This window comes from Crocuta crocuta, unplaced genomic scaffold (genome assembly GCF_008692635.1).
Source record: "Crocuta crocuta isolate KB4526 unplaced genomic scaffold, BGI_CrCroc_1.0 scaffold11, whole genome shotgun sequence".
In the NCBI taxonomy this organism is placed as follows: Eukaryota; Metazoa; Chordata; class Mammalia; order Carnivora; family Hyaenidae; genus Crocuta; species Crocuta crocuta.
The window spans coordinates 4544968-4567676 of record NW_027528624.1 but is presented as its reverse complement, the minus strand read 5'-3'; the positions used below and the strand labels follow the sequence as shown (position 1 = coordinate 4567676).

The window sequence follows — 22709 nt, the reverse complement described above, 5'->3', positions numbered from 1 at the left end:
CAGGCCGCTGCTTGTAACCTATGATGTCCCATGAAGAATCTGTCTTGCTAGAACCCAGGGTACAGACACCTTTCACTTGGGTTGGACAGGGGCCTGGGTAGGACCTTCCTAGACCCCTCCCTACCCCCACCCACCCCAAGTGCCAGGATGGGAGACAGAGAATCACTGTTCCTGGAAGTTACGGTTCCAGTCAGGGAGGACTCTGGTTACAGTGTAGGACCTGATTCGCTTATCAGAGAATGGCAGGAACTCCTCCAAGAATCTAGAAGTGAGTTACTCAGGACTCTGGTTTGCCGCTTCCCGAGTGTGCTGGCAGCGCTGTTGGGGAGGGAGGACTGTCAGCAGTGTGGGGGCTCCGGGACCCCGCGCTTGGCCCTTCTGGAGGCCCCTCAGTCGGAGGGTGGTGGCTGGTAGCAGGTGGTGCACCGTGAGAGCGCGGTGCCCTTGTGGGAGTGTACGTGGGAAACTGCCTGTGTCTCTAAACTTGTTTCTTGAAAGAGCAGATTTTGTAACCTAGCCTTGGCCAGGGCTGTCCAGACAGGTTTTTCCAGCTGCAGGAAACAGCCATAGACAGGAACTTGCCCATGTCAGCTGGTAACTACCTCCAGCCCACATTAAATGTTAATTTTTCCCAAGTAAAAAACTTAAGAGTTGCACGGCTCATTCAGTCCCTTCCTGCTCTCCTTCTCCCTCCCCCCACCGCTCCCACCCCCAGGTTTGTCAGTGAAACTGGCAGTCCTCTCATAGGGTGTTCTCCCCAAAGAAGACCAGGGTATAGGGCAACCCCACTTCCTGCCTTGGAAGGCACCCCTTTCAGTTAGGAAGAAACACTTACCAGACATTCAGTCACCAGCGGATCCGGGAGGTTCTCCTTGCCAGCAAGCGTGGACAGCTTGCCCACCAGCGCGAGCGGGACCCTGCCTCGAGCCTTGAGCCGGGGCTGTGCTGGGGTTGGGTTACTCCGCTCAGCGGCCGGGCCAGCAGTGAGAGCCGATGTTCAAGTGAGAAATTGGATCTATGGCGTATGTAAGTTGGGCGATAAGACACTTAGTGCACCTGCGAATGAACAAGTGTACCTTTATTATCCCTTTTTAGTATTAAATATATCCTGGTTGGGAAATGTCCCTTTTCAGTGTATACATAACCACTGGGACAGAAAGCATATTAGTCTTTTTCATTCTCTAAACTGTAGATGAAGAGGGAGAGTAGATGGGGAGGAACTGGGTGGAGGCCATCACCAGCTTGGGAACAGAGGAAGTTCACGTTAGCGTGTTATGTGATCCTACCTGGCATCGTCAGACCCGAAACAGAACCGTGAGAGGAGTGCACCCGTGCCCCTGCCTTCTTCAGTCCTGCGAGAGCGCCTCTGTGCTCCCGGGCTCACCCCCACCCCTCCTTGAAGCCTTCCTGGTCCTCCCAGGGCCAGGGGTCTGCACCGTGGACTCAGGCTCTCGCACGTAACTCTCTGGGCCCTTGAAGGAAGCTGATGGCTACAGAGGGCTGCAGACAAGCTGGGGCCCAGACAAGGACCAGTGTCTTCTCCCCTTAAATCTCTCATTCAAGGTGGGAAATCCCGCACTCTGACTTATACTTGTTTTATTATCTTTATTAAATATATAGTAAACCAGCCATGATAGTGGTTACTATTGTTAGGTTCTATAGCATACCGGTTATATATAGCATGTGTATACTGTAGTGTATAGTGTATGCGGTACAGTATTGTAAACTGTAATATAGTGTATATATAGTGTTTTATGTATTATGTAGATCTTTAAATATAGTACAATAAGCCAGTCACTTTAAAGAAATTATTTCAGTTTCTAAAATTATGCTCATAAGCACAATGTTAATGTTGCCTCTACCCTCCCCCCCCTTTTTTGTGTGTGTTACAAGTTTGTGCCTGGCGCTAAAGGGTTACCTATATAAGAGGAGAACAAAAGGCAGTTTTGATTCGTGGGAGTTTTCTTTTACCAGATATGCAGTTGTCAGGTCTTTCCCTCCTTGATGGTCTTTGGAACGCTAACTTGAACATGGAACAGAAGTTCTGGAAAAACCTTGTAGTCTCTTACAGAGACTTGCAGGGACTCCAGCGAGTCCACTGAGAGTAAGACGGTAGAAGTCACCCTCAGTCCGGCAGAAGAGGTTTTGGCCTCTGCGTGTCTGCATGTGCGTGAGGGCCGAGGGAGAAGCTGTGGGACTTGGTTAGGAGTGGCTGGTCAGAGGTGGGCACAGGGAACGTGTGGGCATAGTTCCTTGATGCGCCTGCGCCGAGAAGAGTTGGCGGTACACCTGGATGGGCCCCTGCCGATTCAGGCCAGGATGTTTGCTTCTGGTGCACGGGTGTCTGCAGAGCCCACAGTGACCTCTCCAGCCCATTCCTCACCCCAGACCTTTTCTAAACGATTTTAATGAAAAATTTCAAACGAACTACAACATGGAGAGGATTTTATTGTGCGTGTCCCCGTGCCTGTGAAGATTCTGTCTTTAGTGCTTCTCTACTCAGCCTCACGTCCCTGCACCCTCAGGCCCCCTTTGTTTCAGACACATTTCAGAGTAAGTTGCAGGCATCTGTATACTTTTCCAAAATGCATGTTGTTTTCTAGAGCTCAAGGTCTTGCTTGTCTTTTGATGTAGTGTTTTAAGTACAGGGAAATGCATATTTCCTAAGTGTGCATTTGCTGAGGTTTTTTTTTTTTTTAAAGTTTATTTTGTGAGTAAGCAAGCAAGCACAAGTGGAGGAGCAGAGAGAGAGAGAGAGAGAGAGAATTCCAAGCAGGCTCCATACCATCAGTGCAGAGCCCGATATGGGGCCCGAAGTCACAAAATGATGAGATTGGACACTTAACTGAGCCACCAGGCGCCCTCATTTGCTGAGTTTGAACAGACATGTGTCTGAAAAATCCAGACTGTTGTTAAGGTACAGAAGAACAGTATTCTTACCCCCCACCTGCATAGTTTGAATTTACATTTTTTAGCCATTTTTTTCATTTTGACATCATTTCAGACTTTAAAAATGTTCCAAAAGTATGAAGAATTCCCATATGCCCCCAGCCAGCAGCTCCCTGTATTAACATCTCCCATAACCACGGTTCAGGTCAGTGTCAACAAAATACTATTAACGATACACAGACCCTGTTTCCATTTTACCCAGTTGTCACTAACGTCCTTTTTCTGCCCCAGGATCCTGCCCAGACTCACACCTGCACTTAGTCGCCGCCGCCTCTGTCTGTCACAGCCTCGACACTTCGGAAGGGTACTGGCCATTAACTCTTTAGAAAGTCCCTCAACTTGAATCTTTGTCATGTTTTCTCATAGTTAGGTTTGAGTTTTGTGCTTTTGGCAAGAGTCTCACAGCAAGTCTGCCGTGCCTCCCGGGGCCTCTTCCGAGGCAGCACGTGATGCTGGAGTATCTTCCTGCTGCTGCTGTTGACTTTGGTGACTGGTCAGGGTGCTGTGTCTGCCAGGCTTCTCTGTGAAGCTACTGTCCTTCCCTTCGTGGTCGGTACGGTACGAACGTTTCACGGAGACACTGGAAACAATGTAAATATCCTGTTTCTTATCATACTTTCGTCTCCTGTCTTCTCTAGAATCCGTTTGGGTGTCTTACATGAAACAGTTATTACTGTGGTTTTTGAGAAAGTGATTCTTTTTCCAAAAGAAACATTTCTTTTTCCAAAAGAAATCCTATGTATGATTTGTGAACAGAGCCAGTTTTTCTTCATTTCTTCAGTTATTTGTATTAATATGGATTTGTGGATATTTTATTCTATGGGCTATAATCTATCACTATTATTATTTTGCTCTAATTGTTAAGATTTGCCTTTAGGATCCCTTTCAAGTTGGCTCCTGTATGTACCCTTTTGATATGACCCTGTTTAAAAAGATTTTTTTTACTGTTTATTCATCTTGAGAGAGAGAGAACTAGAGAGAGAGAGAGAGAACGAGAACAAGTGGGGGAAGGAGGGAGAGAATCCCAAGCAGGCTCCACTCTGTCAGCACAGGGCCCAGTGCAGGTCCCACAAAACCTCAAGGTCATGACCTGAACTGAAACAAAGAGTTCCAAGAGTTGGTTGCTTAACCAGCTGAGCCTCCCAGGCACCCCAGGCCTCCTTATTTTTTTGAGCACTTCTTTACCTTCTGGCACCTCAAGATGTTACAGGATCATCTTGTACTTTCCCTCCTACAGCCCTGGAATCAGCTTTCTCTAAAGAGCTCTGGTCCCTGTTATTGGAGAATCCCATTTTTTTTAAAAACAATGTATGGCCTCATCTTTGATCCTGTAGTTATGTTTCTGAATGGCTGTAAATTGTTGTATGAGGTTCCAGAGTCTTAAAAAGACAAACTTTACAGACACATCACAAAGCAGAGGGCTAGAGGCCATGGGACTGGATGCCCAGTCCTTTTAATTTTAAGAAAGGTGCCTGTTTAAGGTAAACCTCCAGGTTTTCTAGGATTAGAACTGTTTGGAGAACCCCATACAAAGCTAGGAGCCTGGGTGGCTCAGCCGGTTAAGTCGACTCTTGATTTTGGCTCAGGTCATAATCTCATGGTTTGAGGGTTTGAGCCCCTCATCAGGCTCCACACTGACAGCCCAGAGCCTGCTTGGGATTTTCTCTCTCTCTGCACCTCCCCCTCTCACACATGTACGTACATACTCTCTCAAAATTAAACTTAAAAAGAAGAGATGGAATCTTTAAAAAAAAAAAAAAAAAAAATAGCTGAGCGTCTGAGAATAGATCCTTGCCTCCTTGGCTTTCTGAGAGTTGGAAATCTGGCCGCAGTGGTGACAGCACAGACGAGGAGTGAGCCAGCAGAGAGCCCTTGTGCTGTGGCCAGGTGCTGCAGAGCAGCGGGTGCCCACCTGTCGTCGCTCTTACAGCCACACACGGACACGGGTTAAAGCCAGCCCTGGGACTAGGTGGTGCACCCTTCCTGTGCCCAGAGGCCTGCAGACAGTCACCTCTTCGCTCAGTAGCAGAGCGAACATCTTGCACGTCTGACTGTGTGAGGCAGATGGGTTGGCCGGATAGGTTTCAGAAGGCACTGGTGACCCTGGAGGGCAGAGCTGTAAAAAGGTGAATGCCCAGAAAGGACCGACACCGTGGCCTGGCCAGTGCCCTGACCTCCTTCCTCCAGGCGTGCAGAACCACTGTTCCCAGAAGAACCATCTGTGGGGCTTGGGTGTCCTCTGGCCGTCAGAAGCTACCCCACCGTCTTGACCTGGCTTAGCTCATCTGAGCAAGACCTACATTGCCCATCAGTTTTTATTTAAACGTGTTGCTAGGCAATTGACTTCTCTCCATCTCTGCTTATTTACTAAATTGAAAATTTTTATGAACTGTGGGAAAGGTTGAGTTTTGATGGTAGGATCTTTGGATGGTGGTTTGAGGGTCTGTGGATCTAGAATGGTTACCATGGTAACATTGATAACGTGTTGGAAGCACAGAGTGAAAGAGATGAGGAACAGGTGGGGGTCATGAGTAGAGCCATGTGGTCTTGAAACCCTCTGGGGAAGTCTCCTGGGAATGCTGAAGAGCCAGTAGTCGGCTAGTAGTGACCAAGTAGGGCAGTGCTGGGGCTTTCCGGGGGCCGGGAGGTGGTCCTCGTGCTGCTGTACAAGATGGAGGAGGAGGACACAGGAGTGTGTCTGGCCAGCCGGGTGAGCACGCCAACACCCCTAAGACAGATGAGACCCAGAAGAACAGAGTTCATACCAAGCCCTCATCAGGGACCTCAAACAACTGTAAATACATGCACACGCAGCACTGCACCACCTAAAACAGTAAGCAGGTCCTGACCCGTGAGGGGAAACAGTAGGTAAGAGCAGGGACTTCATTACCCCACCTGCAGCCGTGGACAGATGATCCCCGCAGAGAATGAGCAAGGCAGTGTTGGCCTGGAACCATACCGGGTGCTTTTCCATTTCCATTAGCGAGCAGCTGCGCTGGGTGTAGCACCCCTGGAAGACTTAAAAGACGTGATCTTTGCTATCAGAAAGCTTTCCTGCCTGGTATTCAAAGAGCTCTATAAAAGTGGAGGAATTGGGAAAACACGAAGAGAGTAGTTGATATAGCACAAGAGACTGCAGGTCAAGAAGGGGCAGGGCTGTTGAAGGAGACTGAGCTGGCCTGAGGGCACAGGTTCATGGTGCAGAGGGGGAGCTCTTCCATCCAGGTGAGCCCGGAGACTGTGGTGCGGAGTGGGGAGCTCTTCGGGCCAGGGGCGCCATGAGACCAGCGTTGAGGGCCTGGGTGTGAATCAGGAGCTTGATTGTAAGTCGAGGCCCCTGGAATTCCATCCGTGGAAACTGTGGATTCGTGTGTTGGCAGTTTAGAGGAGACTGAATTGACTGACTACAAGGGAAATGAATCAGACCCAGTGACCAGAAGTGGGGTTCTGGGGATGAGGTCACAGGGTGAAGGGTGCACCGGGCTAGGAATCCTAGCTGACCTGGAGCTCACCAGCTGGGGTGGCCCGGCACAGGTTTCCTCGGGCCTGGACCTGGCCTCCCCTAGCACAGGTAGGAACTCCAGTAACGACGTGTATTGCATGCTGTGCTTCCTGGGGTTTAGACTTTTTAAAATTGAAGTAAAAAAATAATAGATTTGCAATCCAAATATACATCTAACTATCCCCTTCCCGCTTTTTTAACCTCAGGTTGACCCCAAAGATTGGCTTTCCGTGGAGTGAAATCAGGAACATCTCTTTCAATGACAAAAAGTTTGTCATTAAGCCCATCGACAAGAAGGCACCCGTAAGTTTCTGTGGATTCTAGGCAAGGGGTTATGGTTTTCTTCTAGCCAACTGTGTTCTCCGGGTCACAGTCTGATTTCTCTGTGACAAGGCGCTGGTGATATCCAGGATCGCTTGTGTGGTGCAGGGTACACAAATCACCAGCAGGTTACACTGGGGATCAAGGACCCCTTGTATCATGTGACTGACCCCTGCAAGGAGAGGTGTACCGGAGCCCAGGTGTCTGTCAGAAGCTTAGCTGACGGTGTCCCCTAAGTTTTCAAATGGTCTTCGCTCAAAGAAAAGGGCAGTTCTGAGTCATTGACCAAATGATAAATATTTCACAAAACGTTGCGTTTCTGGGCTTGTGAATGTTTTCCTGTGGAAAACTGACCTGCCTCCAGGTGGGGGGAGAGGACGCTCGTCGGGCACCTCCCTGGAAGCAGCTGGGGCACAAGCTTCAAGGGCCGGAGTTGGCTTTCTGAGCTACCTTGGCAGTTTTCCACGTTAGGAGAAGTCACGGCTGCGTCCAGAGCACCANGCTTTCCTCTAAGCGCCTCTGGCCCCTCCAGTGCTCTTGACGCAGGCGCCTTCCCGTCGTGGTGACGTGGGAAGCGGGTCCTTGCAGAGATGAGGCTGGCGGAGCAGTCTTCTGGGAGGTCTTAGCTAGAAAGGGACTTTGTTTCCTGCAGTCTGAAGAGTATGGAGTATAAACTGACAACTTCAGAGACAGGTGGTTAGGGAAAAGCATTCAGTTTTATTGTTGATTCTGCTAATGTTTAAGCTTTTGGCTATTTGATGAGAAGACTTGAGACATACATACTGTAGTGTGATGGGATGAGTGAGAATTTTGTTTTCTAATCAGAAATCTGGTCCTTAAAACTGTCACTTGAAGGATCTCTCATCCTCCTGTGAACCTATTAGGATTTTTGCAGAATTGTAGGTTGTAAAGCACTTTGTGTCTTGGTTACAGCGTTGGGCTTAGAGAGGCCAGCACGGGCTGCAGTCCTGGCCAGTGGCGTCCGGGAGCCTTCCTAGGCTGGGGCCCTGCTGGGTGACAGTGACCCACATGGGACACTGTGCCGCGGTATTGTCCAACTGACCGCCCCTCCCCACGTAGCAGTTAGTCCAGCGTAAGTGAAAAGCAGGTCTTGATGCTGTTTGTGAAAGTATTTTTCTCCTTTATTGAAAATGTTTCCTGCTGTTTGTAAACTCTTGACTCCCTACTCTGTGGGAAGTTGCCCAGTTATTTATAATTAAAGCAGCATTTAATGCAGAGTCTCAAGCTCCATGGTAACAGGCCACATTAACATGCAGCATCACAGCCCTGGGGTCACAGTGTCCCCATGGTTCTGTGGTGGCCCGTGAGGTCGGGGCAGTCAGGAGAGCGAGAAGATCCTTAGGCCCCTGGGAAGGCTGCTCTCACAGGATGGTGCTCACTAGCAGAAGCAAGAATGCTGAACTGGACCACTTGAGGATTAGGGTGTGTGTGTGTCTTAATTTGGCATAAGTTTCACTTTTGAAAAGCTGCAGAATATTTCCTAATCTTAAAATTCTAAGCAAAGGTAATTGTAATGCTTCTCGTTGAATTAGCTGAGCATACTTTTCCTATATGCTAATTTCACGTGGAGCTGTTGAGTAAAGAGAGGCGCACTGGTTGGTGGCGTACTGCGAGCAGCCTCCTGTAGCGTGGGGTGCACGGCTGGGGTTCCTGCCTCACGGTCCACCTTCTGGTGCAAGAGACGATGAAAACCAGTACTGCGCTCGCTTTCCGGCAGTGCATTCATCAGTGCAATTGTATTAGTGACAAACCAGGGTGAGGAGACGGGGGTGGGGGGGACAGTGTGACCAGCTCCAGGTGGCTGGCACGGCCTCACCAAGGGGGCGGATGTCGTCAGTCCAGGGGCGGGGTCCCACGTGAGGGGCTGGTTTGAGGGAATGCGTCCCTGTTCCCTCCACACCTCGCCAGGGGCACGCTGCTCCTTCCTGCCTCGGCAGCACCGCCCAGCCTCCGGCCTTGCACCCGGGGCCCTAGAAAATCACATTTGCCCAGAAGACAGAAGAGGAAACCCTAAAGGTCCGAGCTGGCTCACTGGTGAGGCTGCGGATTCCTTTTCCCAGGCTGACTGGAGGGTGCGCCTGATACTCACAGACGAGCCATTGTCCCGTCGTGCTCCTGGGGACCCTCCTGCCGGCTTGGACACTGCCCGACGGGGCCTGGGACGCCGAGAGCCTGCCCCCTGCCAGTCCTCCTGCGAGGGGTGGAGACCGGCTCTGTCTCCTTCAGAAAAGGGCTCTCTGTTCCAGCAGCCTCAGAAGAGCGAAGGCTCTCTGGCAGCCACCTGTTTAAGGGCTTATGAAAACCGCCATTTGCCTGGGCGCAGCTCTGCCCTCAGCCAAGGGGACCTCCTCGCTTGACAGCTTATGGCTGTGTTTCCATCTCCTTCTCTCTTGTACTCTTAGGGAGGTGGATTCGTTCCCTTGAATTTGCCTCGTGCCTCAAGTTTGGGGTTTTAGGACCTCCAATCTTTCCAGGGTTGAGCAAGCCGGACCCCAGATCTCGCTGGTGTTGTGGTTTTGCATGGGGAGGCGTGGGCTGGGTACTTGGATTTAGAAATCCTTAAATGTTGGTTTAAGTTTTTGTTTTTAGCTTGAAGTCAGACACCAGCCTCCTTCAAAGGCAGTGCAGGAAATTTCCTCTGCTCCTAGGCTGTGTGCAGACCTTGACTCAGGGCGACCCGCCGCCATGATGTTGGCGCAGTTTCTGCCCCTTAACGTTTTGTGAGGCGGCGTTGGTGTAATTGGAGCTCCTTTGCTCCTTAGGACCCATGGTCAACACCTTTGTGGGCAGCATGCCTGCACGGCCCTAACAGAAGACTGTTTTCTCTTGTGGAACAGAGATAGGTGTGCAGTGAAAGCACCTTCCAGCCCTGTAGACCCTCCCTGTGGAGCCCGATGACTTCATGCCACGTGCCCGAGGAGAGCCCCACTGGGAGCTCCGCGGGCTCTCAGGTCCAACATGACCATCCTTCCCACGTTTCTAGCACAGATGAGAAAACAAGCTACTAGGGCCTTCTGGGCCGTGTTGCTTGCTCAGTGCTGTGTCCCTTCTGGTTTCAGAAGCTGCTATGTCTTTGTTTCAGCCACCTGTCCCCTGTCCCAGGGGTCAGAATCTGGAGGCCAGGGGCCCCATGCTGAGAAGACAAAGGGAAAAAAACAAGCAGACTGGCATTTTATGGGGTTTTTTTTTGTATTAATTTATTTTTGAGAGATCGCAAGTGGGAGAAGGACACACACACACACACACACACACACACACACACACACAATCTGAAGCAGGCTCCAGTCTCTGAGCTGTCAGCACAGAACCTGATGTGGGGCTTGAACTCATGAGCTGTGAGATCATGATCTGAGCCAGAGTCGGTCGCTCAACTGACTGAGCCACCCAGGCACCCCCAAACTGGCATTTTAACCAACTGAGCCACCAGGTGCCCCACACCCCAAATTGGCATTTTAAAATAACTCCGCACAAGAATTTCTAAGCCCTCTCCTCCCATCCTAGCCAGAGCTAGGAGGCAAGGTTGTGTCCTCCCTGTCGCACACCTCGGACTTGTGTGGTCATAGTCCTAACGCTCTTGGATGCTTTGTTTGGTCTGTTCTCTTCAAGAAGGTTCTTCTACTTTCCTACGGCAACCAGCAGTCTGTGAGGGAGCCTCTGTGTACCAGGCAGACCCCATCCTAAGTCCTGACAAATAGGATCTGAGTTAATCCTCTCAGCAGTCTGGTTAGATTAGTGTCCTCCCCAATGTGCAGCTGATGGTGTTCAGACTCAGAGGAAGTGACTCGCTCAAGGTCACAGGCTTGGCCGTGGCAGTGCTGTGTAAACTCCAGCACCCAGTAAATATAGGGTATTGGTTGGGTCCCGGAGACACAGGTGAGTGAACACAGCCCCTGAACACAGTCAAGGGAGCTGCCCGTCTGGTGGAAGATGGAGAACCAACACAAGTCAGCCGAGGAAAGTGCGGACAACCCCCTCAAGTGCAGCGGGCACAGGCAGGGTCACAGAGACCGGGGATGATGGCCTCAGGCCCTCCCCTGAGGTGCCGGTGCTGGTGGGTGTATGGGATTGGACAGGACTTCCCAAGTAGCAGAACTGCTTTGAGCAAATGTGTTCATGGGCACGAAAGTGCAGTTTAGGGGAACGAGGAGGAGGCTGGAGCCTGAGCCAGAAGCCCTCTACACGTGCCCGGCCATGGCGTTTCTACCTGGTCCTGGAGCTAAACAGGCTGGTACCAGGCGGCCAGTAGTGACCCGATTGACGCACTGGGGGCAGTGTGGGAGTTGACAGTTGAGGCAGGGAGATAAGATGAAATCGAAGTTGCTGCACCCCAGGCAGGACTTGAAGATGGTGGTTCTGGGGTTGTCGAGGACAGGTGTTACCTGCAGATCAGGCAGCATGGGACTCGGGGTACCGGGTTTCCCGAGGCCATAAATAACAGCCCTTGCCCTGGAGAGAGTGCGTGTACATGCACAAAGACCACACACACTTGCTCTCTTTGTTCCAGAGAATCCAAATCTGGTGACACCAGGCAGGAACTTTCTGGTCACTTGGTGTCACTGGCTTGTCCTTGAAGCCCCATCATGGCCCCATTTGTCCTTTTGGAAAAGGTTACCTAGAACATTGTGAAGTCAGGTTTGGAAGAAGAAAGCCAAAGGAAAGGAGGTCGCACTGAGAGTCCACTGTTCTGTTCTGTAGGACTTCGTGTTCTATGCCCCCCGCCTGCGGATTAACAAGCGCATCCTGCAGCTCTGTATGGGGAATCACGAGCTGTATATGCGCCGCAGGAAGCCCGACACCATCGAGGTGCAGCAGATGAAGGCCCAGGCGCGGGAGGAGAAGCACCAGAAGCAGCTGGAGCGGTAAGCGGGCTGGAGGCCAGCGGGCTGGGGTGGCGTCCGCCTGCAGGACACCCGGGCCCTTCCTTCCCCTCGGAGGTGTCGGGGGCCCCTCGCCTGCCAAACGAGGCTGGAGCTGCCTAGCTGTGGGCTGGGCACTAGAGCGCTCAGGTTGCTGCCCGCCACTTGCCACATCCGTTCCATCGGAGGATGGGCCTGGGCTGGTGACGTGTCAAGTGCTGGCACCTGACCTTCCCGTGCCCCTCCTCCCATAACAGGCAGCAGCTAGAAACCGAGAAGAAGAGGAGAGAAACTGTGGAGAGAGAGAAGGAGCAGATGATGCGGGAGAAGGAGGAGCTGATGCTCAGGCTGCAGGACTTCGAGCAAAAAACCAAGAAGGCAGAGAAAGGTGGGCCCGAGCTGGCGTTTCTGCTGCCGGAGCGCGTCCCTCAGCCAGCAGCTCATGGCCAGCACCGTCTCCTGTTAACAGCACCACAGCGGGGGCTTGCGGACCCACGCTGGTGAAGGGGGTGGATCTGAGGATTCTGTGTGGTTCTGTGCTAAATGCTTTCTGCACGGTACCCTTCCACATTTTCCCTCCTTTGGGGTTCTGAGTTACCCCCCTTTTCCTGATGACCATGTTAAGGGTTAGCAGGTAAAATAATTTGCCCAAGGTCTCACGGCTAGTGAGTGCCCAAACCATGTCACATGGCCCCCCCGTCTGATAAACTAAGTCCCAGTTAAGCGGTGTAGTTTCTGCGTTTCCCAGGAGAGCCTGGCCGGTGGGAGGGAGAATCCCTGCGCAGCAGCCTCTGACCACGGTGAGGATGTCTGCGCACGCAGTAGGAATGCACCCCAGAGTGCTTTCCCTCCGGTGTCTGTGGAGGCAGAGCCCCCAGTGCAGTGCTTTGTAGCCGGTGGGGGGTGGGGGGGGTCATCCCCATTCTGGACCCCGTCCTGGGCATCCGGGCTGGGATTTTGGGGCCCCTGGCCGAAGCTGTTGAGCAGCCCCAGGTCTGTGCTCTCTGTAGAACTCTCGGACCAGATTCAGAGAGCCCTGCAGCTGGAGGAGGAGAGGAAGCGGGCCCAGGAGGAGGCGGAGCGCCTGGAGGCTGACCGCGTGGCCGCTCTGCGGGCCAAGGAGGAGCTGGAGCGGCAGGCGGCCGATCAGATGAAGAGCCAGGAGCAGCTGGTAGGGGCGCCTTGGGGGTCCTGGAGAGGCCACCTCTGGGGATGGCAGAGTGACACTGCTGCCTGGGCCTTCGTGTCCACGGCTGGGAAACCACCTGCTCGAGGCCTTAAAGCCCGGTGGGAGAGTCCATCCTGGTGGGTGGACCTCGGAGGCCCCACCGTGGCCGGTCCAAGGGGCCAGACGTGGTCGTTCAGGCGAGGCGTGGCCTCGAGGACACAGCGGGCACCAGTGGGCACTGCTGGCTGGGGAGGAGGCGGGGTCGGGGCTGGCTTGGTCACAAGGGCCAGTCACCAAAGCATGTGGCTGGCTGTTGGCAAGAGGGCTCGGCCCGGAGACCCCAGAAATAATTCGAGCTCTGTGCGCTTCCGCAGGCCGCGGAGCTGGCAGAGTACACCGCCAAGATTGCGCTCCTGGAGGAGGCCCGGCGGCGCAAGGAGGACGAGGTGGAGGAGTGGCAGCACAGGGTGAGTGCGCACGCGCCCGGGGCAGCCCTCCTGTGGCCGGGCGCCGCACACCGGGAGCCTCAGGAGGGTTCCCAGCGCTCTGCCTACACCAGCTCTGCTTCATAAGCCGGGGCCCCCACAGGGATGGGCTCGGTCCACGTGCTGGAGAGTGCGCTGCTGGGCCGGGGCCTCGTTTCACTTCCACCCGCTCCACCTGGCCCCCTACTGTTCAGCCCCATCAGGAACTAGCTTCAGACACAGTCGTGTGGGTGCCCCTGGCAACGGGCCTCTCCTGACCACCGGCACATGCAGCGTGGCACCATGGAAAGGTCCGGACTTGAGGTCTCAGGATGTGGGCAAGGGTCTCAACTCTGTTATTCCCTGTATGATGCCGCAAGTGGCCTCGGTTTCCTCGTTGCAGATCGGGACTAGTGGCCAGCCTGCAGAGAGGGGTAATGAGTTGTAGCTGTAACAGTAAGGACCACGGTCCACTTCAGTGTCCAGAGAGCCTCTCTCTCCAGCTGTGAGCCCCCCACACCCACCGGGAAAGCATGGTCCCCAAGGGAGCTTTGGATACAGTTCCGTGTAGACCTCTGCCGAGCTGTGACAGCTTCCCACCCCTCCCACACGTCTCCCCACCCTTCCCTGTCTGCAGTGGCCCCTTCTGGGGATACCTGGTGCCCCCCTCACCACTCAGCTCCCACCCCCTGAACCCAAGTTGCATGCAGATTTCTGGCGTTTAGGTTTTGGAGAAAGCACTCATTATAAGATCTTCAGTAAGAAAAGCTGGTTACAGAACAGATTCAAACTGAGTTCATCTCCGGGGTAGAGTGGCAGCGAGGTGGGCATGATTATGTGTACTCGCGAGAAGTTGCTGGGAGGTTTAGGGGAAATGACAGGAAAGTGCTTGAGTACAATGCAGGCAGGCGGTGAGGAACCTAACAGTGGCCACACAAGAAAAGAGAACGAAGCTGCACTCTAAAACACTACAGCGGCTTTTTCTAGTGGCTGGAGGGCTTTTGTTTAATAATTTCCCTTAAACCTATGCAATGAACATATACTAGAATTAGAGGCAGAAGAAACAAAGTTATGGTATTTTAAAAAAAATTTTTAATACTTATTTTTGCAAGTATTTCTTGCAAAGTATTTCTCTTTGCAAGCAAGAGAAAGTTCAAGTGGGGGAGGGACCGAGAGAGAGGGAGACACAGAATCTGAAGTAGGTTCTGGGCTCTGAGCCTGACATGGGTTTGAACTCACAAACTGTGAGATCATGACCTGAGCCAAAGTTGGAGGACGCTCAACTGACTGAGCCACCCAGGTGCCCCCCAAGGTTCTTAAAGTCAGCGCCCTAGCATCAAGTTTCTTTGTGCTGTGGGCATGATTGAGAACGGCTCAGCGGATGTGGAGCCCCAGACTCGGGAGGGGCTGGTCAGCCCCTGCACAGGGACACTTGGCAGCAGCCGTGGCCCCCTCCTCCACTCTGTGCTGCTTAGACACGTGTGCCCCGCCCACCAGGGCAAGGGGAGGTGCAGAAGCCTTAGTGTGTTAAAGTTAAGGGGGTTCACAACCGTGGTTCCATGTGACAAGCTGTCCCCTGTGTACTGACTGCTTTCAAAGGCCAAGGAAGCCCAAGACGACCTGGTGAAGACCAAGGAGGAGCTGCACCTGGTGATGACCGCGCCCCCGCCACCCCCCGTCTACGAGCCGGTGAGCTACCACGTCCAGGACAGCCTGCAGGACGAGGGTGCGGAGCACACGGGCTACAGCGCCGAGCTCTCCAGCGAGGGCATCTTGGATGACCGCAACGAGGAGAAGCGCATCACCGAGGCCGAGAAGAACGAGCGGGTGCAGCGGCAGCTGCTGGTGAGGGCGGGGGCGCCCTCCCTCTGTCTCCCGGGGGTGGTGAAGGAGCTGTTCCCCCTCGGCGCCCGCCTCCCCTGGGCGGGCCTGACCTGTGCTGCTTCACGTTGCAGACCCTGACCAACGAGCTGTCCCAGGCCAGAGACGAGAACAAGAGGACCCACAACGACATCATCCACAACGAGAACATGCGGCAAGGCCGGGACAAGTACAAGACGCTGCGGCAGATCCGGCAGGGCAACACCAAGCAGCGCATCGACGAGTTCGAGGCCATGTGAGGCGGGGGCGGGGCGGGGCCTTACCTGGGCTTTGTGGGGATGGGGTCGCGGTCAGACTCCAGAGCTTGTATTTGTAGTTCTTTAAATCTAGGGTCCCCCTCCCCCCATCGTATTCCAGTTCCCGTGAAAGGAGAGTAGTTCTGTCGGCGGGAGTATTCTGGGGCTGAGATCCGTGGATGCTTCCCTGGTTCGTTCCCCCCACTGCGTCCTAGTGCCAAGCAGGCCTGGGTCCATCCCCATTGCTGAGCCCCTTCCTGCTCTGCGCCTGCAGCGGGACTGACTGCATTAAGGAAAGATGCCTGTAAAGTCTGCATGACAAACTCCATGCTGGCATGTGTGATACAAGATTCCGTGTAATTAAAAACCACATCGTGGCTTCTGTTCTGTGCCATACTTTTTTCCGTATTTGAAATTAGCTCAAATTGATTTTTTTTTTGATTTCCATGAAGGATTCATCTTTGTATATTTGTTTTTTGAGGGGTGAAAATTTTGAAAACCGCGTCTGCGGCACTCACACACAGTGCACACACAGCGCTCCTTCAGGTCGAGGTCGGCAGGGAGGACGCTCCAGTCTTAGAGAACTTGTGTTTTTGCTTAACAGAGGGGCTGCCTTGCTGGACGCACGGAATTAATGATCAGCTGTAGAGAATAGTATTTATATATGTGACAATATGGGTTTGTAACATTAGTTTCAAAAAGGGAAAGTTTCATTCTGTATATTTTGTTACCTTTTACGGAATAAAAGAATTACGTATTAAAAACCATGCAGCCATGGCATGTGATGTGACATGAGGGCAGTGATGAGGTTGATTAGCTGCTATAATCACATCTGCTAACATGTTTTTACTCTGTTCTTTGTGCACGTGACGGACTATGCACCGCTCCGTGTTCTGTCTGAGCTGCTTGTTTAAAACCGTGCACACATGCTGTTGGGATAATTCAGGCTCCAGCTGTGAAGGGACCCTTCCCACCTGGTCTGGCCTCCGTTCCCCCAAGGAGAAGCTGCTCTGACCTACCCCCTTCTCTCCCGCATCCTCGAGAAGCTGTTGAAATGCCAGGTCTCACCGGTCCCCCGTCGTGCTCAGCTATGTCCTTTCCTTTTCTGGGCAAGAGTCTGTGCAGATGAACCCCCACCACGGATTGAGAAATAAAGATGTGCAAGGCAAGACGTGGCCGTGTGTGCTTGCGTGTCGGGGCGGGGGGGGGCCCTCGTTGGACCCCGCCATCCACGCAGGCCTGGGGGACCCAGCGCTCCATGGGGCGGCCTGGCCTGCCCCCACGAGGGACCTAACGGTCATCAGGTCCTTTATTTTTCTTTCAAATGCATGGAATGAGGACGTAATTTTCACTATTTGACGAGCTCTGGGGGACAGAGGGGCGTGTTGAACATTTATTGAAATCTGGCCATTTCCACAGTGCTCACCACAAAACAGCCCCAAGGCTCATTTATTACATCCTCGCCCACTGAACATAAATACCCATGGGGGGACGTGCTTGCCACTGCTGTAGCCGCGAGTGTCTAGCTACCTTCAGGCACGTCGCACTTAACTTCCACTGAGGACTGGAGCATGGGCTTCAGTGCAGAGTGAGTGTCAGGTCTGTCCACAGATTGGGGCTGGAAAGAACTTTCTGCCATTGAAGTTCCGACTGAGCGCACGAGTCCACGCCCCCAGCTGCGTCTTCCCCTGTGATGGCAGCAAGGTGACAGATCAGTGATTGGGGGGGGGGGGGGGGCGCAAGACCTACCACCTTACCAGCCCTTTCCTCCACTTTACTATTTAATTTTTGAGAGCGTGAGGGAAGTGGGAGGGAGAACCCCAAGCCAGCTCCGTGCTGCCAGCAGAGCCCAGTGTGGGGCTTGAACCCACAAACGTGAGCCAGAATCAAGAGCTGGACGCTTTGCCGACTGACCCACCCAGGTGCCTCTCCTTGGCTTTTTAAAAATGATGACACGCTTGGGGCACCTGGTGGCTCAGTGAAGCGTCCGACTTCGGCTGTCAGCACAGAGCCCGCTAAGGAGTCTCTGTCCCCTTCTCTCTGCCCCTCCCCCACTCGTGCTCTCACTCTAAAAAATAAACATTTAAAAACACTGAAGACAAACTTCTTAAAAAGCGTTTTCCACCTCAAGACCACATGGAAAGCCACCCACTGGTGAGGAAGAGCCAGACCACCTCTGCCCGGACAGCAGACCCAGGACATGGCGCAGGCCTCCCTCCCTAAACCCTGTGCAGAGCCGCTTTCTTTCCCATAGTTCGAGAGTAGGGGGGCGGCATGTTTGGTGGGTTGGCTGTTCAAGAAGGTGAGTCACAGTCTGAACACGTTACGGGGCTGTGGGTCGAGGGGAGGGGTGACCCAGACCAGGAGCCAGGTTTGCAGACAGAAAGGAATCCCTCTGGGCAGGGAGTGTGTCTTGAGCAGTGTTCCTTGTAAAACAGATCGAAATTGAGCGGGAACCTGCTTTGTCTTCCGAGGTCCTCGGGTGGAGGCCCTGGAGATGGGGGCAGGGGCCACGGGGAGCACCCTTCCGCACAAAGGGCTGTCTCCCACAAGGCCAGCAGCACTGGAAAGCATCGGCCTTGCGTCCCACTCTTCCGAGATGCTTTCTGAATCGCCATTTGTTTGGATTAAGATATTTTCCCTTAAGAAAATAATCCCTTTAGGATCGACACCACACACAAAGACCAGTACTGTACCCAGCCCATTTGGAAGCCAATTAGTTTTTTGTCTTTAGCACGTCTAAATCTGATCTAAATTGTTGAAATACTTCTCTGTATTACATAGCTCAGGTGTAGAGGAAGAACCGGAGGGGGCAGTCTCCAGAGTCACAGCGAGTGAGGCCATTTCCAAGTCCGTTAATCCCCTGCCCTCACGGGAGCAGGGCTGTCCAGTAGTAACCGTGTAAGACCGTCGCTAAGGACAAACCGTGCTACTTGGGCCCCATAAATCCCTCAGGCGGACTTACTAGAACCGAGCCTGGCTGCCCCCAGCAAGCGGTCATTCACCCCAAAGATGGCCTGGTCCCAGACGGCTAGTTCCAGGCTGGACTGCCTCAGCTGAGACGGGCTCACGCCGTTGAACACGAAGGAGTGCTTCCAGTGGGGACAGGCTTGCTTCCTGGCGACTGGGGACTTGAGCTTCAGCTTGTGTTGGTCTGGCAGAGTGAGGCAGCTGCACGAGAGATGCAGACCCTGGGTCGGCGGTTCCTGCCCCACCAGGCCTCCCCTCCCCCGCCCCCTCAGTGGGGCTGGCATCACAGAGGCCCGAAGGGCTGATCCACCACGGAAGAATTCCAAGCCAGGAGCCAGAATGGGAAGCTCAAGATTGGCCATGTGACCTCTCGCCAGGATGTTCCGGATTTAGGGCTAAATTCTGCAGCAGACGCCGAGGGTACTTGGGCTTCCAGGTCACGCGGCCCCTAATCGTAAGGCCCCCTCCTTGGTATGCCTGCCACCAGGGCTTCGGCCTGCTGCCCGCGGACCAGGACCCCGCATTCTCTCATCTTAACCCTGTTCTCAGGAAACCAATGCAGAAGGGCCGCATAGCTCGCCCAAGGCCATACGTTACGTGGCAGCCTGAGGATGGGAACTCAGCTGTCTTCACAGGGTGAGCCCCCATTTTTCCATGACGTCACTGGGGGTGTAGCAATTCTGTATAATAATTAATGGTGTTTGCTTTACTGAGAGACACCAACTCACCTGTAGTGAGTAAGGATGAACTAAACAGGGTGGAGGAGGTGGTAAGCCGAGGGAATGTTCTAAGTCAGGAAATGCTGACTTACTGATGTCATTACATAAACCGATAAGATCTGCGTTTGGGGCTAAAATAAGTGTTCTAAATCTAGCCTCCACGTGGCAAAATCGGAGTCTAACAGTGTTGGATTTTCATGGGAAAGCTAAAAGACAAGTTGAGAACCCTTACCCTTTCTGGTGTTTCCTATGTAGCTTCTAGGAATCCGGAAATGATACTTGATTAAATATAATACTTACCCCTTAACAAAGGAGTTTAGGGTGCCATCTGACCGCACGGGTAAATTCTTAGCTCCCAGCACCACCAGACAAAGCTGACCGTTAGGGGCTGGCCCATCTCCTGTCCCTGGAAGGAAAGCATTTGCTGTGAGCCCTACTTCTGCACGTGGCACACAATGGCACGTAGCACCCCAAAACTGACAGCAAGAGGGTGCGTCAGAGCCCTGAGGCCCCACGGGAGCAGACGGGAAGAGGGGCACATCCACTGGGGGAGGCTCTGCTGGCCCTGTTCACGTGCTGTCCCTCCGCAGGGCCAGCGTGGTGACAGGATGCAGGGGTCACCCAAATCCAGGGAGAACGGAAGCTGCAAAGATAGTAAAGAGGGACCCAAGGAGAGGAAGGCTGTAGAGGTTTTGGTTTAGCTCCAGCAGGTGGTTTGGGGGGGGGGGGTGGGGGCCCCAAGATTTCTAGGGGGTTGGCCTGCTGGTGGCCCTGTGAGCTCTGGTCGCAGACCTTACTCTTCCAAGCAAGAGACCACTAAATACATCATGGAATCACTCGCCACCCTCCACCCCTCCACCCTCTCTTCCATAAGCCCCACTTGATGTAACTGCATTAAATCTCCTGTAAGCAACTCAAGCGCCTGTCCTTGACCCCTTAGGGCAACAGCTCCCGGCTGGGAAGCAGGGACGCAGTCACACAGGGCCCCGTAGGCCCCAGCGCCTCAAGATGTGCTCTTGTTTCCCAAGGAGCCACACTCCCAGCCGGAACGCAGGCGGCCAGGGGAACGTCCCCTCTTCCAGAGGTGCGGCGGTGGGGTGGTCTGCATCAAGAGGGCTGTCCACGCCACCAGCCCCCTGGGAGGAAAGCCCCGGGGCTGATGTCCTCAGAGCCTTGTAAAGTGGACGTCAAAGGCGGGGCCTCCCTGGTCCCTCATTTCCCTTCCAGGCTGTAGGTTCCAAGAACCCACTCCCCAGCCGGAGCTTCCCAGATCCTGGAAAGTTACTGGAACATTCCAGGATCGGCGGCTGGCAGAAAAATCCTCAGCCCATCTGTCGCCCCAGGCTTTGGAGACAGTGACACGGTGAGACGAACATTCACGGGGCTGGAGGCCACCTACCTTGGGCCTCTTGAAGCTTTGGGGGCCCTGCAGGGAAGACCAGTTTGGCCCGGACCGCAAGTTCGCCATTATTTGGAAGAATGCTGTCTTCATGCTTCTCTGCCTGGAGCAAGAGACAGAAGCAGAGGCAGGATTCCTCAGCCTCCAGAACTTTCTGGGGTCCTCCGATTGCCCCGCCTCCCCACTAGCCTCACCCCTGCAAAGCCTCTGCAGGTCAGGGAGTGCCCTGGGGTGGAGTGGACATGCCCATGGCGGACTGGTCTTTCTTGCATTTGTGATGACTCTCCGTTTCCACCCCAGCCGCCCACTCCACTGCCCTGACGAGGCGGGGAGGCCCCGAGGCCCCAGCACGTTCCCACAGGATAGTCCCCAGAAAAACCTGCACGCAGCCAGAGTTTGAAGGAAGTGAATAAAATCGAGCCCCTCTAGGTCAGTGGATTCCGGCTACCCGGTGAGTCAGCCCCCGCCCTGAGCACAGCTCCCTGCACACCGCGGGGGCCTCTCTGGTCTGGAGTGATTTTGCCAGGCTACTCCATCTTTAACCCCGGGGCGGGGGGGTGGGGAGAGGCAGAGGAAGGGTCTAGATTCATCCAGCAGTGGGGAACAGCCACCCAGGGCAAGGGCACCTGGGAGAGGGCAGGGCCAGCCCGTGTGCACTGCAGGGTCTCCTCTGGGTCTCCTGGTGCTGAATGAGACAAAGCTGCCTCCACCATCAGTTTCTGGAAACCTGCGCTTATGTGAGCAGGACCCTCCCAATCCAGCTAGGCTGGGGGTGGGGGGCACTATCTATTAGCTGGTATTAGGAGGGACGTCTTTTAGCCTGGCACCTTCTGCTCCCCTTCCTCTTGCCACTAGCCTTGGTGGTAGCTAGTCTTGTCCTAAGCAAGGGGGTCCTAGAGGGAAAACATGGGCAGGGCACCCAAGTACGGGATCCTAGGGGAAAGCACATCTGGCAGGGAAAATCAAGGCAGCCTTCGTGGAGGAGGTGGGATTTCGGCTAAGGCTTAGGCAGACCTTGGACAGGAGAAAGCCTTCCAAGCAGACCTCCCAAGTGGACGCCTGAGAACAGACTAGGCTCTGAGAGAGGTGAGCGTAAGGTGCTGGCACATAGATGCTGAGCTGCGCAGAGCAGCACAGAGAGCAGGTGGCTGGAGAGGTGGAACAGCACGGCTTCCAAGCCAGAGACCCTTCCGGTTTGACCTAACAGAAGCCGGAAATCAGAGAGGAAACAGCACACAGAACTTGGCCCCGGCCTGGTAGAGACTCAGCCTCACCACCAGACTGGGGAATTGGCACACCCGCTGTGGCTTCTTGGATGACAGGACCCCAGGCTTCCTCCTCCCCTATGACCTCGTCCACACTCTCTCTCAACGTTGGATCTCGGCACAGGAAGTGCAAAGCGGTCGCCCCAGAGATGTGAACCTTTCTCCCCCAGATTTGCCTCTTACTCGCACAGCCTGTGAGCAGACCCTCGGCCGGCCAGCCCCTCCTCCCCCGGCCTCCCCAGCACCCCGCCCTGAAACCCCTGCGACAGCACCTGGCCCAGCCTGTCTCAGCTACTGTGGTTCTGGGAGTGCCTGGGTCAGTTGTCTAGAATCAGTACATCACAGCCTGCATGACTGAGGGCAGCCTGACTGCTGCAGGCCCCGTACTCTGGCTATAGCAGCAGGGAGCCAAGGTCTCCTCCTGAAACCACGTGACCCTGAACCTGGGGGGAGCTCGTGGCCATCATGGGAGGCCTAAACCCCTGGACCTGACCCAGGCTGCCACCAAGGAAGGGGCTCTCAGGTGCTTGGCACAAACCTGAGCAGGTAAAGATCCGTCAGCGCGGCCCCACCCAGGAGAGCGTGATGTGAAGCCTTTCCTCCCCGGGCCTTTCCAGCCAAGAGTCAGAGCCAAGGCTTCCCTGCTAGGTTTTCTCTCCTCGAATCCCTTTGAATGGGTTTCATTTGCACAGTAGCTCAGTCCCAAACTGCACGTCACCTTGGCCCTCAGCGGGTACCAGCAGAAACCCTGCGTCGAGGAGTCTTCGTAGTCCCACGTGGCCAGAGGAATGGTCACCTCTCCGAGAAACACTCTCCGGGTGAGCGCGCCCAGGTGCCACACGGAGACCTGCAGCTGCCGGGTCACCAGCTGGGCAGGCTCCATGTGGTACTGAGGAGGCAGAACAGAGGCCGTCAGTCTGGGCTCCCGGCCCACAGCCCCCTGCCCCCCGCCCCCCTC

General features: G+C 54.1%; 2 protein-coding genes across 7 annotated transcripts in view; one reads left to right on the top strand and one right to left on the bottom strand.

Annotated features, from left to right (window-relative positions):
• EZR (ezrin) overlaps nucleotides 1–16569 on the top strand; it is a 49308-nt gene extending 32739 nt beyond the window's left edge. For both annotated transcript variants that reach the window (XM_077755133.1, XM_077755134.1), the window contains 7 exons: nucleotides 6658–6754; nucleotides 11489–11652; nucleotides 11907–12037; nucleotides 12660–12820; nucleotides 13192–13284; nucleotides 14881–15126; nucleotides 15237–16569. In XM_077755133.1, the coding sequence (XP_077611259.1) occupies nucleotides 6658–6754; nucleotides 11489–11652; nucleotides 11907–12037; nucleotides 12660–12820; nucleotides 13192–13284; nucleotides 14881–15126; nucleotides 15237–15401 (1057 nt within the window). In that variant the 3' untranslated portion in view covers nucleotides 15402–16569. The remainder of the gene's footprint in view (nucleotides 1–6657; nucleotides 6755–11488; nucleotides 11653–11906; nucleotides 12038–12659; nucleotides 12821–13191; nucleotides 13285–14880; nucleotides 15127–15236) is intronic.
• Nucleotides 16570–16777: 208 nt separating this feature from the next.
• The window catches only part of SYTL3 (synaptotagmin like 3), a 98298-nt gene continuing 92366 nt past the window's right edge, over nucleotides 16778–22709 (bottom strand). For all 5 annotated transcript variants that reach the window (XM_077755127.1, XM_077755129.1, XM_077755132.1 and 2 more), the window contains 5 exons: nucleotides 22470–22640; nucleotides 20487–20589; nucleotides 19388–19493; nucleotides 18364–18569; nucleotides 16778–17086 (listed from right to left, as the gene is read on the bottom strand). In XM_077755127.1, coding sequence (XP_077611253.1) covers nucleotides 16977–17086; nucleotides 18364–18569; nucleotides 19388–19493; nucleotides 20487–20589; nucleotides 22470–22640 — 696 coding nt within the window. In that variant the 3' untranslated portion in view covers nucleotides 16778–16976. The remainder of the gene's footprint in view (nucleotides 17087–18363; nucleotides 18570–19387; nucleotides 19494–20486; nucleotides 20590–22469; nucleotides 22641–22709) is intronic.